This window comes from Artibeus jamaicensis, unplaced genomic scaffold (assembly GCF_021234435.1).
Source record: "Artibeus jamaicensis isolate MK-2021 breed Jamaican fruit bat unplaced genomic scaffold, CSHL_Jam_final contig_1832, whole genome shotgun sequence".
NCBI lineage: Eukaryota > Metazoa > Chordata > Mammalia > Chiroptera > Phyllostomidae > Artibeus > Artibeus jamaicensis.
The window spans coordinates 5,365,857-5,383,614 of record NW_026521362.1 but is presented as its reverse complement, the minus strand read 5'-3'; the positions used below and the strand labels follow the sequence as shown (position 1 = coordinate 5,383,614).

General features: G+C 39.3%; 1 protein-coding gene across 1 annotated transcript in view; it reads right to left on the bottom strand.

Moving 5' to 3' along the window:
* Positions 1-17,758, bottom strand: part of NEB (nebulin) — a 195,660-nt gene that overhangs the window by 78,651 nt on the left and 99,251 nt on the right. Inside the window, exons 76-89 of the mRNA XM_053671780.1 lie at positions 15,916-16,119; positions 14,444-14,548; positions 14,197-14,304; positions 13,492-13,803; positions 12,397-12,600; positions 11,463-11,567; positions 10,179-10,286; positions 6,474-6,785; positions 5,484-5,687; positions 4,702-4,806; positions 4,019-4,126; positions 2,934-3,245; positions 757-960; positions 294-398 (exon numbers count right to left, since the gene is read on the bottom strand). Of these exons, the coding sequence (XP_053527755.1) occupies positions 294-398; positions 757-960; positions 2,934-3,245; positions 4,019-4,126; positions 4,702-4,806; positions 5,484-5,687; positions 6,474-6,785; positions 10,179-10,286; positions 11,463-11,567; positions 12,397-12,600; positions 13,492-13,803; positions 14,197-14,304; positions 14,444-14,548; positions 15,916-16,119 (2,496 nt within the window). The remainder of the gene's footprint in view (positions 1-293; positions 399-756; positions 961-2,933; positions 3,246-4,018; positions 4,127-4,701; positions 4,807-5,483; positions 5,688-6,473; positions 6,786-10,178; positions 10,287-11,462; positions 11,568-12,396; positions 12,601-13,491; positions 13,804-14,196; positions 14,305-14,443; positions 14,549-15,915; positions 16,120-17,758) is intronic.

Sequence of the window (17,758 nt, the reverse complement as noted above, 5' to 3'; positions counted from 1 at the left end):
TCAATCATTAATTCTCCTTTCTTCTTTCTGGGTCTCTTTATTCCTCTCATCTTTCTTGTCCTTATTCTCTTCTCCCTTCTTTCATGTTGACCCTGGCTCACCAGTAACGGACCCTGCCCAGTGACTCCGAGCCAGGGCCTGCTCCTTTCCTCACTCCTGGTCCAGGGCTGATGGAAAGGAGTCTTCCCTGGCTCCACCAGTCCCCCTTCTCTCCCTTGGCCATGGAGAGGTCTACTGGAGTAGCACCAACTGAGTGACTTTTAAACAAAAAGGGAGTCTGTTGTGGTACTTACATCGCTCACATTTAGAGCATTGGCTCTGGCGAGATTAATTTCTGGAGTATCTGGCATTATGTGGATCGAAGTTTTATCTTTGTCCCAAAGTTCTCTGTACTTTGGCTATGGAAAGAACCAATAATAACAAAGTTATTTCATAACTTATAATTTTGCCAGTTCCAATGCACAACTTTCAATCATTCTGAGCCAAAATCTCTTCATATTAAAATACAAACTTCTAGAGTCTTTCCACATAAGTTACTCAGGTTTGATATGAAATCTGTATTAACACCTTTTATTAATACTTTGAGTTTTTGTTTAAAATTAACCAAGTTCTAATACAGCAACTCTGTCAACACTATTTATGAAAATCTTTGCTATCATCAATATTATTATTATTAGATAATAATAATACCAAGTTAATTACTTCCTTTATTTATAGGACTAACCTAATTTTATTATAGAGAAAATGGTGACTTACAATACTAATGTTTTCAGCATTTGATTTAGCCAGGACAACTTCCGGGGTGTCGACAATACTCGTGTACTTGAGGTTCACCACTGGTGTCCGGTAGACACTGTCTCGCAGGATCTCCTGGGCATTCTTGACTCTCAGGACTTCGGGAGACCGGTCAGGCATCCAGCCAATGCCACGCAGCCACTCCAAGTCAGCCTTGTAGATAGCCTGTGAGAGAGAACAGGGTTAGCTAGGAACAGGTTTAAAAAAACTGTAGTTAAAAACAGGGAAGCCATTTGTACATTACATCTTATCTTCCACAAACCATACTAAACACTGAGCACTGTCCTGATGAACATAATTTCTCATTTGCACAGCGGTGTTCTGTTCTGCTTGTTTTCTGTCACAATGGGTCTGTGTTGGGGTACACATTTTAAAAAGCAGAAAGATGTAGAAGAAACTCTCTGTTTGGGGGATGCATGGAAAATTTTTGAATAATATTAAGTAATCATCATACTAGTCAATGTAAACTTTAAAAACAAGAACAATGGATGTAAATTCTTCACAAGGCAGCCAGAATAATTTTGTCAAAATTTGTAATTCCGATCTGCTGTCACAACACTCCCCCATCCTGTGGCTTCCCATTAGTCTTAGGATAAAGATCCAAATCTTTAACATGAACTGGAAGGTGAGGGATGATCTAGCACAAGTCTTGACCTGTTTTGACCTGTGCATTCTGCCTGTGCCTTTCAGTGTGTGGTTTGCATACAGCCCCCTTTGCATGCGTTGGTCATTCTGCAGGAATGTCCTCTGTGTCCTCCTCACAAAGCCACCTCCAACTCTCTCCCCACATCCCCACTAAATCAGCACTTCCTTAGGTAAGCTTTGCCACCTCTCACAGGGCCAGAGATCACTCCTTCTCAGCCATCTCACACTGATATTCTCTAACATCTATTTCTTCGTTACCAACGTGAATCCCCTAGTGTTCTCTAAAGGAACTTCATCTTATTCTTACTTCTTCACAATGGTATCTTTAGTGTTTAGTTTAGCACGATGCTTGGCACATGGTGTGTTTAATACTTATTTTTAAAAGATAACTAAGATTTCAATCCCTACCCTAGCTCCACAATTTTGATTTTAATTGGGTTTTCTTTTTCCAAGATAGTACCTCCCTTTGAGTTGGGATTTTCATTTTCTTGGTTATCTAAAGCTATTTCCCCAGACACAGGTAAGTGGTTAACAATATAAAATTGCTCCATGTTAAATACTAGTTATTAATTTTACTAAAAACTTTGAAGGCGTTTGAAGTTATTAAAATGATATTTTAATAATTAGTTGATAAGATACATATTAACTTATACCAGGCTAAAAAGGTAGTAAGAGAAGTGAAAAATGTAGAAAAATTTCTACCTTGATGAGGAATGGCATTGTATGTTTTAGTGTATAAAGTTTGATAGATATCCAGAATTTAAAAGAAGGGATTCTCAAAGAGAATTACATGCAAATTTTGAAATTTCCCTTCTTCACTTTCAGTGTGCTAGTGGGGTTCAGGTTAATGAAGAGACTGCACTTCTTTAGAAAATGCTTACATTCACGGGTTGGCAATTCATTTCAAGTGATGGGCATACTTTCCTGTAGGAAACTCATTCATAATGAGACAGCATCTCTTGAAGCTTAGGGGAACTTAGTTCACATAATCTAAAGAAGGTATCCCTTCTATAGGAGAAATAAATAGCTTGAGGGGATTCATCATTTCCAAGACATTAAATGGGCATTAAAATACAAGTAAATCTAAAAATACTTTTTTGGTGAATTAATGAAACATTGTATTGTGTAGCACACGCAGTTAAGGAAAACTAGTGAGTCTGGAGCACGCTGCTAGCACATTTCAAACTAATTTTCAGGAAGACAGCCCTGTCCTCCTTCAATACATAGCTGAAGAACCTTGACAATTCTTATATCTAATAAACTACAAACACCGAACATGTTAACCAATCTGTAGAAAAATTATAAAAAGGAAAACTTAACAGTGACAATGACTACTTTCTGAGTAAACCCAGCAGTGACTTGGTCAAATACTAAAGACAAGCTTTTGTGTACAGAGAGTTGTGTTTTCCCAAGTGCTAGAAGGAGCGCCCAGGCAAAGCTGTGGAAGGCTTCCTCCCCGGGGAGTGGCCTACCCCTCAACAGCACACACTCACGTCACTCTGCAGGTCATACGCTCTCCTGGCATGGATCACATCATTCTGGTCAGGAAAGCAAGACCACTGGTGCAGGTACTGGCGGTAGTCCACGTTGCTTGCTAATGCCTGGCCTTCTTTGGCAGTATTGATGGACACCATGTCCCCAGGGATGGAGATCTTGGCCTTGTGGTCATTGTAGGCCTTTTTGTACAGCCTGTCATTCTGCATCTTTAACACATTTGCTGCCCAGACCAGTTTAGGGTCTTCCTTGGCATTCCGACATCCAATATAATGGCCTTTTTGTTTCTCATAAGCAGTTTTATACAGATACTGGTGGATGGGAACAGAAGAAAGAAGAGTTGTTTTTTCAAACTCAGTTTTTACACTTCCTGTTCAAAATAGCTTACATTCCCTTACATGACTCGTTTGGGGGTGCTGTGAGCACCTCTAGGGTAAGAACTGTGCTCCCGATTGCCCTCCAGTCCAGGCTTGTCCAGTGCTTCCCACACTTCAGTCCCTGTTCAGCACCTTCACATTTTGCCAGAAACATGTGCCACATGTACTTCATACTTGAAGTCAACTTGATTCTTTGCCTACATAAGTTTACTTTTAAAGTGTAAGCTTCCCTAATTTTTATTTTAACGTTTATAATTCTATCTAAATAGGATAAAAATCTGTATTTGTCTACCACTCATTAAAACAAATATATAATCATTTAAAAATGCTTGTTCATGTAATGCATAAGATTTTCACAGGTACCACCTATGCATGCTGCACTTTGAGCAACAATGGAATTCTTTCTACCTATAAATCCCTTACTGCTTATAAATTAACTTATATTGAGAAGGTTTTGGAAAGAAAAATAAAAAGTTGTGCTTAAACATAAGAAGAGCAGAACTAAGCAGAGATGCATGAGGATCATCAAATTGCTGTAAAAGTTGTTCTTGAATTTGGGATTTGAAAACAAGACTCTAATAACAATGACCTCCATTTTACTTAAATATAATTCCTGAGGGAATAAGTTAAAGATTAGGTTGGAATTAACTCCCTGTGTGCCTACTAGTTAGTGTTTGCTAAAGCAAGGGGCAAGGAGGAGTTCTTACATCACTGGCAATATCCCTGGAAGCCTTGGCATGTTGGAAGCCAATGGCATCTGCACGCAGGTCATAACCGGTCATCTTGACGTCTTCCCAAGCTTGCTGATAGTGTTTCTGCAAATGGAGATTGCAACATCACAGTCAATCTGAAGAGGGAGCTACTGAGTCAGCACTGCTGACACGTTCAAGAACATGTTAATTAACAGTTACACTCAAAATTAATTTCCCCTTAAGATTTATAAAATAGGCTGGTTTCATACTGAACTGAAGTTCCAATCGATTTTTAAATGAAATTTATTAAAGTACTCTCTAATAACTTTTTCTTAAGGAAAGAAATTTAGGAGACAGTAAATCACGTGAAAATGAGAAAAAAATATTGTTTGGCTTTTAAAATGAAAAAAATCAATGCTGGACCACTAAAAAAAGAACTGAATAGTACTATACATGCATATGTATGTTTATGTTGAGTTTGGACAAAACCACTGCATCCTTCCTTCTAAAAAAGATCTAAAGACATAGATCTCCATATTTTAAATACACGGGTAGGTGTACCCACACATTAGCTTAAAGATTAGAAGTAAAAGTAATGGGAGGGAAATGCCAGTTGCTGAACTCTTGCTGGAGCACATGGCCGGAATGTTCAGTTAGGCAGAGAGCTGTGTAAGCCAAGTGGATGTGTGGCGCCTTACATTGCTGATCTGGAGGGCGTTGAGTTTGGACTGCAGCATTGCTGGAGTGTCAGCTGGCACGTTCACATTAGTCTTCTCTTTGTCCCAGGCTTCTCGATACAATGGCTGGTAAAAATGAAAAAACAAAGCATAATTGATTTGTAGATAAGTCCATTACAATATGAATAAAATTATAGTGACAATTAAAAATTCTCTTTGGAGGTTCTCCTATGTAAATATAGATCACATTCTTTTTAACTAAGTGCCAACAGTAGCTACAAAGAGGAATACATTTATGTGTAATATAGTATACATGTAAAATGAGTCAGAGACACAGTAGTGAAGTGACCCTTCTGCATTTATTCACATGTGCTTTATCAGGCAGGTAAACCTACATTGCTGATAATGTCCTGGCTCTCTGAGCTCAAATAAACTACTGTAGTGACTAATATTGTTGCCCCTGGACTTTTCAACTTATTTCATGACCGAATGCCAAAAAACGGTGGCTATTTTGTGAGCATGGTATTAACTGGTTGACCTGCACTACAAACAAAGTCTCAAAATGCATTAAAGCACCTATCAGAATCTGTGAAGCACGAAAATGCCCACCACACTTACACTGACCAAAGAGTTACCCAAACAAGTGAAATGTGGATATTGTTAATTGATGGACTATATAAAATTCTATCTGGACATATGTATCTCCAAGAGTCTAATGCTGTTATAAGCAGTTTAAAGTTCACAATTAGAATTTTCACTGAGATTTCTTCAATGTGTCTGAAAATATCATAAACCTGACTTACCTCACTGATCTGGAGAGCATTGGTCTTTGCCAGAATGACTTCGGGGGTATCAGCAATGCAGGTGAATTTGAGGTTCTCAGGCCTTGTACGATACATCCTTTCATTGAGAATATCTTGGGCATTCTTCACTCTCACCACTTCCACAGAACCCTCTGGCAACCATCCAATACCCTTCAACCATTCCAGGTCTGATTTGTATACATTCTGCATGACAAGAGGACCACAGAGGGCAGCAGAGTCAAATTTGCCTACCAGAGCACAATGCCAGCAAACCACGCACTGTCTCTGTTTAAGTCAGCTGGGTGGCCAATCCCACACAAAATTCAAGGATCAGCATTAAATGTTAACATCTGGGTGTTGTGTCTCTGGTGCGCATCTCTGGGAGAAATTCCCAGTACCCCACAGGAATTGGAGCAAGGCTGACAAGTGGCATTTGGGGAACGACAGATAGCAATGGCATAAAATCAAGGTTGAGCTTCCATGGTCATCACTTGCAATCTGCCTTTTAAGTACCACTGGGAATAACAGCTGTAGAAATCTAGAAATAAAGGTCCTTAGATGCATGCACAAGGAGAAAAAAATTTATAGCTATGTCTATATGTATTTTTCTCTATATATAAAATATAAATATATGTTTTCCTACATGAATCAGATAAACTTGACATTTAAAACTTTCTTATGTTTAGCTGTTCTGAAATTTAGATATCTGATCATGCAAATATACAGGATCAGAACAACTGGGACTGAAATTTTCTACCTAATTACATAGAATAGCAGAGTGACTTTCATCTTGATTAATAAGGCCTTGCCACATAAGAAGGAATCCTCTATAAGATTAAAAAAATGTTCAGAAAACCTCTACTATCATGACATGTACAGAACACATTAAGTTCTATTAAGATTAGCAGTTAAATTAATTCCCTAGGGAACACATCGTGACTAAACACACAGCCACACATCCCCCCAAGAGTCTGGTGATCATATACGCACATCGCTCTGCAGCTCGTAGGCCTTCTTAGCCTGGATCACATCATTCTGATCTGGCAGGCATGTCCACTGGTGCAGGTAATTGCGATAATCAATGTCGCTGACCAGGACCTGGCATTTCTTGGCTTGAACAAGTGACATCATATCCAATGGTGTATTGTAAATTCCTTTAGACTTCTCATAAGCTTTCTTGTATTCTCTGTCACTCTGGATCTTGGCAGCATGTATGGACCACACCAGTTTGGGGTCATCCTGTAGGCTGCGGAAACCCACGTGATGGCCCAGTTGCTTACGGTAGCCTTCTTTGTATTTGTACTAAAGTTGTAAAAACCAAATGAAAAGAGATATAAAAATAATGTATTAAGAGGATTTTTCATTAAATGTTTCAGAATATTTTCTTAATGTAAAATGGCTCAACATTGGCAGTCATTATACACATCAGCTCACTTTAAGGAAATTAGGGCTTTTGGATAGTTTTACAGAGGACATGAGTATATTGGGAGGGAAACAGTATGATGAACACGAGTAATAAAAATACAATAATAGCTAACATTTACTGAGCAATCACCATACACCAGACACTATTATGAGTGCTTCAAATGTACTAGGTTGATCTAGAAGGTATTGCTGACTTTTTTAGCTAAAAATAGTTGACAGTGGAAATTATAAGCTTATTCAATCTTTACAACATATCTACATGGTAGTACTTTTATTGTCACATATTTCGGATGGGGAAAATGATGCACAATAAGGGCATCCATTGTCCCCAAGTTTGCTTGTCAGGTTGTCCCCATTAAGTCAGATGGTCCCCAGAGAATATAGAAGGTACCTCAAGTAGAAAAAAGTCATGTGTAATTTAGGAGACAGACAGAGTGTTATGTTTCAGGAATGGAAAGCAAGGTTGCTGATTTGAATCAGAAGGTGATGGTAGTAAGACCCATGGACAAGAGTTTCCATCTGGTCCACACTTACCCTAAGTGTCTTAGGACTAAAGTAAGAGTTTCTCTTTCTCCCCTTTATTTAGGTAGCATAGGCAAGTTTGGGCAAAAGGGAGAGAATGGGAATAAGGCAGATACTGTGCTTTGCTATGGCTTTTAGAGATAAAAATGAAGAATAAGAAGGGAGAAACAGCTGGATACATGAAATAAAAAATAGAGAAGAACCTGCAGAAAGGGGACAAAGGTGACTTAAAGATATGCAACTGGGGCGGGGAGAGACTTGATAGGATAATTATTTTGAGTCAGTAAGTTTTTGAAATTACTGTTAAATGAATCAAAAGGTTACTGAAAGCATCATACATAAGCCTTGAGTACAACATCTTGATTATAAAGTGTGATTACATTCTTTTTTAACATTTTTTTACTTATTTATTATTATATTTTATTGATTATGCTATTAGAGTTGTCTCATTTTCTCCCCTTCATTTCCCTCCACCCTGCTCACCCTCTTCCACCCACATTCCCCCACTTTAGTTCATGTCCCTGTGTCACAAGTTCTTTAGCTTCTACATTTCCCATATTCTTCTCTCCCTCCCCCTGTCTATTTTCTACCTACCATCTACGCTACTTATTCTCTGTATCTTTTCCCACTTTCTCCTCCTCCCACCCCCCTGTTGCTAACATTCCATGTGATCTCCATTTCTGTGATTCTCTTTCTGTTCTAGTTATTTGCTTAGTTTATTTTTTTGTTTTAGGTGTGGTTGTTAATAACTGTGAATTTGCTGTCATTTTATTGTACATGTTTTTTATCTTCTTTTTCTTAGATAAGTCCCTTTAACATTTCATATAATAAGGGCTTGGTGATGATGGACTCCTTGAACTTGACCTTATCTGAGAAGCACTTTATCTGCCCTTCCATTCTAAATGAAAGCTTTGCTGGATAGACCAATCTTGGATGTAGGTCCTTTCCTTTCATGACTTGGAATACTTCTTTCCAGCCCCTTCTTTCCTGTAAGGTCTCTTTTGAGAAATCAGCTGACAGTCTGATGGGAACTCCTTTGTAGGTGACTGTCCCTTTATCTCTTGCTGCTTCTAGAATTCTCTCCTTCATTTTAATCTTGGCTAATGTAATTACGATGTGCCTTGGTGTGTTCCTCCTTGGGTCCAACTTCTTTGGGACTCTCTGAGCTTCCTGTACTTCCTGATAGTCTATTTCCTTTGCCAGATTGGGGAAGTTCTCCTTTATTAGTTGTTCAAATAAGTTTTCCACTTGTTGCTCTTCCTCTTCCCCTTCTGGTACCCCTATAATTCGGATGTTGGAACGTTTAAAGATGTCCTGGAGGTTCCTAAGCCTCTCCTCACTTTTTAAAAATTCTTGTTTCTTCATTCTTTTCTGTTTGGTTGTTTCTTTCTTCCTTCTGGTTCATTCCATTGATTTGAGTCCCAGTTTTCTTCCCATCACTATTGGTTCCCTGTACATTTTCCTTTATTTCACTTAGTGTAGCCTTCATTTTTTCATCTAATTTGGGACCAAAATCAACCAGTTCTGTGAGCATCCTTATCAGCAGTGTTTTGAACTGTGCATCTGATAGGTTGGCTATCTCTTGGTAGCTTAGAAGTATTGGTTCTGGGGTTTTGAGCTGTTCTTCTGTTTGAGCCATAATTTTTTTGGTCAGGTCGTGCCTGTTATGTAGTGAGGGGCATAGCCTTAGGTGTTCACCAGGGCGGGGCAACCCAGTGGCTGGGTTGTGATGCTGTATGTGGGTTAGAGAGAGAACAATGGTGCTTGCTCCACTCTCCGTTGGATTTCAGTCTCTTCTGCCACTTCCCACAAGCAAACTGGGCCTTTCTGGTGCTAGTTCCAGGGTGGGTGGGCTTGTGTGCATTCTAGGACCCTGTGGGTCTCTCCAATGAACTCTCCTGTGAGTCTGGGAGTCTCTCCAGGCACCTCAACCCCCACAGGTGTTTTCAATTGGTGTTTTGAAGCTTTATTTCCCAGAGCTGGGACCCTGGTTTGCGTGATCTGTCTCGCTTCCCAGTTTTGCGTGATTTATCTGAGCATAAATGTGGGACCGCCTGGTCAACCAGCCACCTTGTGCACCATGCCCCTCCACAATCCGTCGCCTTGCTGGGTCTTCCCACTGCCACCCTGTCCCTGGGGTTTGCCAGCCACCACCTGTGCACCCAGGATCTGCCCGCTGCCATCTTGCATGCCTGGGGTCCGTCAGCTGCTGCTTTGCACGTCTGGGGTCTCTGCATGCCACCACTTTTTTTTGCCCCGACCCCTCTCTACCCAGCCACCCAACTCTACCCCTCCTACCAGTCTGGATGAATGTGTCTATTTTGACTCCTTGGTTGTTGGACTTCCATACAGTTCATTTTTCTGTCAGTTCTGGTTGTTTTTTTTGTTTCTAAATTTTTGTTGTCCTTATTTTGGTTGTGCGAGGAGGCACAGTGTGTGTCTACTTACACCACCATCTTGGCCAGAAGTCTGTGTGATTACATTCTTAAGTCTACTTGTTTGAAACTTTCTTCTGTGTTTTATATTTATGTAGAATTTATAAATATTTGGGGGGTAAAATCACATATACTTCCTCTATGTTTACCTTAATGCTTTTCTTCCCATTTTAATGTTTTTAAATGAAGTCTTTAGTGTAAGACAAAATGCAATAGTTTGCATAGATTTTTAAAAAACACCTAAATTCTTGAAAAATACTCTCCCTATGTGTTGCATGGAGGAGAAGAACCACAAGGAGACAAAGAGCTGTACCTCGCTGGCAATGTCCCTGGATGCTTTGGCTTGCTTGATTTCAATGGCATCTGCTCGTATGTCATAGCCTTTCTGCTTGGCTTCATTCCAGTCTTTCTGGTAGAGTTTCTATCAAGGGAAAATAGAGGTTTGATTACAGGAATTGAAAATAAGTGAATATACTCAAAGTAGTCACACGGATCACAAGGCATAACATGAACAAAGGCAACCTAAAAAAAACAATGGTTACTTCTGAGTTCTTTCTTTGGTTATTGGTTATTTATTTTGTGGAGAGCAGGATACTTCTGATTAAACTTTTAAAGGTAAATATCTAAATCTAACAGCTAAATATCTAAATCTAAAAAGCTGAAGGCAAACTAAGGTTTGAATATTTGCATTTATCACCATATGGTCCACATCTGAAGAAATCTCATTACTACAAGTTCATGAAAACTAAGAATCAATTGTGAACCTTTACAAGGTACCATATAAGACCTGATTAGATTTTCTTCCTCATGTTGGCTTTTGACTTTCTAGAGGTCTTTGTTGATGGGATGTGACATAGATATACATATTCTGCACTTTGCATATAATTATAAGTTGTCTTTTGGCTTTTCATATGGCCTTTAAATGCCAAACAAGAAAGTTTTAAATCAATCCAAAGCCTTTTAAAGAAAATAGAAAAAAAAGGCAATAGAGACTGTTACCTCTTCTACTTTCTTGCATTAGAGGCATTTAACTAGGATTTCAATATTCTCAAACAACATACAAAACTGAGCTGTAAACACTGGACATAGGACCATGATCTTAAGGCTGAAAGGAGTATATTAATAAGATTCAGGTATCCCAAATGCTGCAGTGCAGGGACTCGGCCATGTATCTGAACTGACATTTTAAAGACAATGTTTATTCATATTGCATTGGGAATGGTAGCTAAAGGAACATGTCCATCCCTGGCTGGTATGGCGCAGTGGGTTGAGCACTGGCCTGTGAACTGAAAGGTTGCTGGTTTGAGTCCTAGGCAGAACACATGCCTGGGTTGCTGGCCAGGTCCCTGGTTTGAGGGGTATGCAAGAGGCAACTGATTGATGTTTTTTCTGGCACGCTGATGTTTCTCTCCCTCTCTCCCTCCCTCCCTTTCCTTCTCTCTAAGAAATAAATAAAATCTTTTTATAAAGAGAGAGAGAAAGTGTCCGTCTCCAAAAGCTGAAAACATTTCTAAGACAGGCAATTTTTTGATAACACACTGCATAAGTTGACAGATGCCTCATAAAGGCATTTACACTTCACACTGATGCCTCTTACATTGCTAATTTGCAAGGCATTGATCTGGGCCTGCAGCATGGCTGGTGTGTCGGAGGGAATACTGATGTTGGTTTTGTCCTTATTCCAGGCTTCTTGATACAGTTTCTGTGGAGAGAAGGGAAATATTATTTCATTATTTAATAGAGAATGAAGATGTGAAACATAAAGTTTAGGTGACTATTTAACCTGGAAAATGTTTTTATGTATGTTTGTGATGGTTAATTTCATGTGTTAACTTGATACACCACAGTACTCAAATATTTGGTCAAACATTATTCTAGATGTTTCTGTGAAGGTATTTTTTAAGATAAGATTAACATTATCAGTGGACTTTGGGTAGAGCGGATTACCCTCTGTAATGTGTGTGGGCTTTGTCCAATCAGTCAAAGGCCTTAATAGAAAAAAATACTGACCTCTCCTGAGCAAGAAGTAATTCTGCCTATTCACTGCCTTTGAGATTGAACCACACCTCCTTCCTGGGTCTCCAGCCTGCTGGCCCACCCTGCAGATTTTGGATTTGCTGGCCTCCACAACAGTGCGAGCCAGTTCCTTCAAACCAGTCTCTCTCTCCTCTACATCCTATTGGTTCTGTGTCTCAGGAGAATCCTGACTAATACAATGTTAGATCACTTAATATGAAGCATTATGCCACAGGCTTTAGTATTTTATAGGACTTAAATAAATACTTGGTTTCTTGGAATTGTAATGGAGTAAGATTTCTCTAATTTTAGTGCTTCCAAGTGTTTGGCAGGAGAAAGGCCCACTGGCATTTGTCAGAATTCTACCTCGCATGTGCCTTCCCTGAACGAGAGATTCTCAGAGCGGCTCCCACCACTACAGCCTTTGAAGAGGAGCAGTCCACTAGTCTGGCTGGGTGGCCTCATCTGGTAACAGAGCCCCACAAAAGGAAAGCTTGACATAAGATGGCTCTTACATCGCTGATTTGCAGAGAATTGGTTTTTGCCAGGACAACTTCTGGAGTGTCAGTAATGCAAGTGAATTTCAAGGCTTCTGGTCGCGTTCGGTAGAGTCTTTCATTCATCAGGTCTTGAGCACCTTTCACCCTGGTCATCTCCACTGAGCCTTCTGGCATCCAGCCGACGCCCCGTAGCCACTCCAGGTCCGCTTTATACACACTCTGAAGAGACGTTAGAAAGAAAGTTTGTTCCCATATTAGACATATCCCATAATTGGGAGATAAAGTTCATGGGGGAGATGGTGGCTCCGAAAAAGAAGGACCTGAGATTTTTTTATGACTTGGGGTTTTAATATAAATGACAGAGTAATTTGTAAAAGCATAATTCTTTATCCTGGCTACAAATAGGAATACAATAGCAATAATGTTAAATTTCATGATAATTATTTGATATTTAAAAATTGTATAACTGAAACATTTTAAAAAGAAAATTTTGTTGACTTTCATTCCATTTTTATCCTATAATAAGAGATCCATGGAAAGTCCATTTTGTGTTTTGCATATAGCACAGCAGTGGCAGGTTTTTTAAAAAAATTCATGTCCTGGCTGGTGTGACTCAGTGGACTGAGCACCAGTCTGCAAACCCAAAGGTCACAGGTTTGATACCGAGGGCACATGCCTGGGTCACAGGCCAGGTCCCCAGTTGGTCCACATAAGAGGCAACCAATCAATGGTTCCTGCCTCTCTCTTTCTCCCTCCATTCCCCTCTCTCTAAAAATAAATAAAAACTAAAGAAAAAAATAAAAGTGTTTTATTAAAAAAATTAAAATTCATATAATGTGCCTGAAATACATTTTCATTGCCAAAAAATATATAGAAGATATAAAGAAAATAGTCTGGAATGTAGGCCAGGGAATAAAGAAGATGACCCAAGAAGGGTTCTTTATCTATATTCTTTGTTCCTGTGACATAAGTCTTAAATATGCATTTTTTTACTAAGCACTGTGAACGGATCTGTCCAGAGAGGTAGTGCCTGTCCAGAGAGGTAGTGCCTAAATAATTAGTAAATCTGTGTCATCCCATTCCACGCTTCCCAAAATTCATGGTACGTACATCACTCTGTAGTTCGTAGGCCCTCTTTGCTTGGATAATATCATTTTGATCGGGTAAGCATGTCCAGTGATGCAGGTAGTTTCGGTAATCAATGTCACTGACTAGCGTCTGACATTTCTTGGCCAGCAAGAGGCCTAACATGTCCACTGGGCTAGTGAACTTGGTCTTCCACTTCTGGAAGTCCTTCTTGTACTCTCTTTCACTTTGAATCTTCCCCGCATGTATGGCACACATAATCTTAGGGTCATCTTCAATGCTCTGAGCTCCAATGTGGTGGCCTTTCTGTTTCTCATACGCTTCTTTGTATTTGTACTAAAATGTCAGAAATACTGGTTTAGAAACCCATTCTGTTATAATCATATACACACAGACAATCTACAGACATCATGAACACCCACAAATAGATAATTTTTATATTGCAAACATTTTGGCATCACTGAATAATTTTTAGCTAACACTTTATACTATTACAAACATAACTGGAGTGTAATCATATATCTTCATTGGTGAAACCCTTTGCTGCATCCACTGAAAGTATAATTCCAGAGTGCATTTTTCTTCTCTATGACAACAAAGGGCAAGATCATAGGATATAGGAAACAGGGCTGGAGGAATGCTTCTGAACGTAATCACCGAGTGTGGCCACTGGCTGCACTAGGTTGTTCAGCAATGGGAATCCCGGGGCATGAGACGGAGGGCACTTACGTCACTGGCGATGTCTCTCGAGGCCTTGGCACTTTTGATGGAAATAGCATCAGCTCTCAGGTCATAGTCCTTCATCTTTGATTCATCCCACCCCTTGGTGTAAAGTTTCTATGTGGAGAATAATCACAACAGAAAAAAAGAAGTGTTATGGAGAGTCAATAGGCCAATTCCAGAAAGGAAGGTGGCAAGAGAGAAAAAATATTTTAATTATTCCTAGAAAGGCTTAAACAACTGGGAAATCTCTTACCTGGCTGATGTTGACAGAATTGCTCTTGGCCAGCATGATTTCTGGGGTGTCCGGCATCACGTGGATGGAACTTTTGTCAGCATCCCAAGCTTCCGTGTATAAATGCTGTGAAGAAAGTGAGGTAAAACCTGTTTTTAAAAGCCTGTACTTTATAGTTAACATCAAATTGAACTCATTTAATTATAAAATAGCCTTTTAAAGGTTATTTGGAGGTGAGGGGAGCAAAAGGGTAGTGAAGAGAGTCAAACATGGCAATATTTAAACAGCCATATGATTGTTTCATAGTCAATATGAAGCAACGTAATGATCTCAATTATTAATTCTTCTTATCCAGTGAAACTCAAGATTCCTCACAGGCCTCCCAAGGACAGAGCTTGGCTATAGACCGTGATACGGTAGGAATCCCTAGACTGCAGAGTCAATCCTAAATTCAAACCCAACTCCACTGCGTCTGTGTGTGACTTTTTTTTTAGAGTATGTTTATTAAAGCTGGGGACTGTGAAACAAAGGAAGGGCTTAGGGTGGAAGAAGGAACAGGGTAGAGACTAGGCAGTGCTCTGCTTCCCTAGAAATGCAATGGGAAAGAAGTGAGCCAAGGCGGGGCTGCTGTCAGCTCACTGGTGAGTCAGAGAAAAGGGGGCCTTGGGGACATGTTCAGGGGGTTAGCCCAGGACGAGGTGCCACTGCCTGTTGTTCCCCTGTTGCAAGTCTCATGGGGACCGTTGGAGCTTAGGAGAAAGCAAGTAAAAAGTTCACGTCCAAGATAAGGCATAGGTGTACTACAGAGAGAGCCCACCAAGCTGTGTGATCTTGAGAAATGTACATAACACCTGGTATTCCTCATTTCTTGCAGGAAGAAAATCATCTTTTTTATTGGGTTTTTGTTTTGGTTGAAGATTAACCATAATATACATAAAATGCATCAGTTATAGTAGGCACTCAACAATTGTTATGATATTTTCCATCACTATTATCACTGTGGTTGCTGCTGATGGGTGTGGTATGGAATAGAGTTTCTGAAGTGTTAATACCTCTAACTCTGGAGTTCGCTGAGGGCCAATTTCATATTCTTCACTGAACAAGCACTCAGTCTCACCATGTGAATGTTTGGAAGATGTCCAGGAGGGTGTAGGAGAGTTCAGATAAGTTGAATTAAATCTAAAATATGAATATTTGAGGCCCTGCTCATTGGATAAAGAACTAACTGTCTCAATAAACATTGCTGGGGCTCTGGAAAGAAGAACCAGTCATCCACCTTGGGTACTGAAACTGAAAACAACAGCAGCTCACTTTTCAAAATGGATTTCCATGACCTAAGAGAAAGAGTAAACCAAGCAACTAATTTGAGTTGCGCGCTGGCACGACTATAAACACTGTGTTTTCCAGACATTAGAACAAAATGCTAAATGGTTATACATTTCTCACTTTATGGGAAGTATGACTCACGCAACTGGAAATAGCTGAAGACTAACCTTGCTCATTGTCAGGGCATTATTCTTCGCCAGCACAATTTCTGGGGTATCTGTAATGCATGTGAATTGCAGCTTGTCTGCAGGTGTGCGGTACTTCCTGTCACTCAGGATTTCTCCAGCTCTCTTTACCTTCTCGACCTCTACGGAGCCAATGGGCACCCATCCAATGCCTTTCAGCCACTCCAGATCAGCTTTGTAAATAGCCTGAAAATGAAATAATGTCAAATATTTATAGAAATTGCCTAGAAAATCTGATGTCTGATTCTTATTTAGCATATACAGAGAATGTATAATTTTAAATCTTATCTGTATTAAATTTCTGGGAAGACTCACTTTGGTGTAGAGGAGTTAGTCAAACACTTTGCCCCGGAAGATAACCCTGCTTTAGAGACCTGTGAAATCTCTCTAGTAATATATAGTTTCATTGACAAAATCATTTGCAGGAAATTAGTTCCTGCCTCCTGATACAAAGCGTTTATTTTCTGATTTGAGTGTGCATGCTTCCTTGTGTGGGACTCATACGCTGATAGGACACAGTTTGTTTTTATCTCATCGGGCTGTGGCCTTCACAGCTGATGTCCTGTAGCAGACAGAGAGGATGAGTGCTCCTGGCTGATCACAGGTTGAATTGATATGCTTTCTGGGGAAAATGAAAAGAGTGTCTCTTTTCATACAATTCTATATACATGCTTCTAAGCCAGAAGGTACCAATATTTTTACTCTATTTTATTTTCAGTTCCCTTTTTCTATTTATAATTCAAGTAAAATAAAATATTTCATTTTTCTTTTACCTTTCCTTTTTGAATTTAAAATAATTGGACGAAGGAGAATTTTTCTCATTGTTAAAGGTAACAATCCTTTTTACTTTTATGGATTTTTGAGAAACTCTTTTTTACAATGCCCCTACTTTTATCATTTTTTGGAAAGTGATTACTTTTTAGAGCCTGATCAAAAACAAACAAACAAACAAACAAAAAAACCCTGGAGGAGCTACTAAACCAATGAGGTGGCTAATATTAGTAGGGACAATTTACAGGCTGAAAACAGAAGTGCCTGACATGTTCCTAGGCAGCTACTGTTTCCAGCTCCTTGAGAGAATTGTCTCCTTGAGACAATAAGTTGTCTCGATGTATAATTCATTCCTGAACTTCCTTTGACAAGTCAGAATATATATTGCCTATCAGTTAAGCAGTCAGAAAAATGCTAATGCAATCAATTCATTTGGAAAATTAGATTGCATTAAACCAGGAATTCTTTTTTTTCTATATCTTTTTTTTATTGATTATGCCATTAGATTTGTTCTATTTCCCCCCCTTCATTCCCCTCCACCCTGCACACCCCTCCCCCACCATTCCCTCCCTTTAGTTCATGAACACATGTCTCAAGTTCTTTAGATTCTGTATTGCCCCTATTATTCTTACCCTCCCCCCTATCTATTTTCTATCTACTGTCTATGCTACTTATTTTCTGTACCTTCTCCCCCCTTCTTCTCCCACTCCCCTGTTGCTGGGAAAATAAACGCATGTGATCTTCATTTCTATGGTTCACTCCTGATCTAGCTGTCCTCTTAATTTGCTTTTGTTTTAGGTGTGTAAACTAGGAATTCTTAATCTGATATCAATGAACTTGGATAGAAAAAAATATATATATTTATTTTCATTAATCCATAACTGAAATATAGCATTTCTTTCAATTGTAAGTTTAGGCAGGAGATCATAGTAGTATTAATACTACCTGGGACTTGGTTGGCAATAGAATTCACAAATATTTTAATATTCTATTATAGTTGTTGCAGACATCTTAAAATTTATGCTCATCATTTCTTTTAAATTAAACTAGTGAT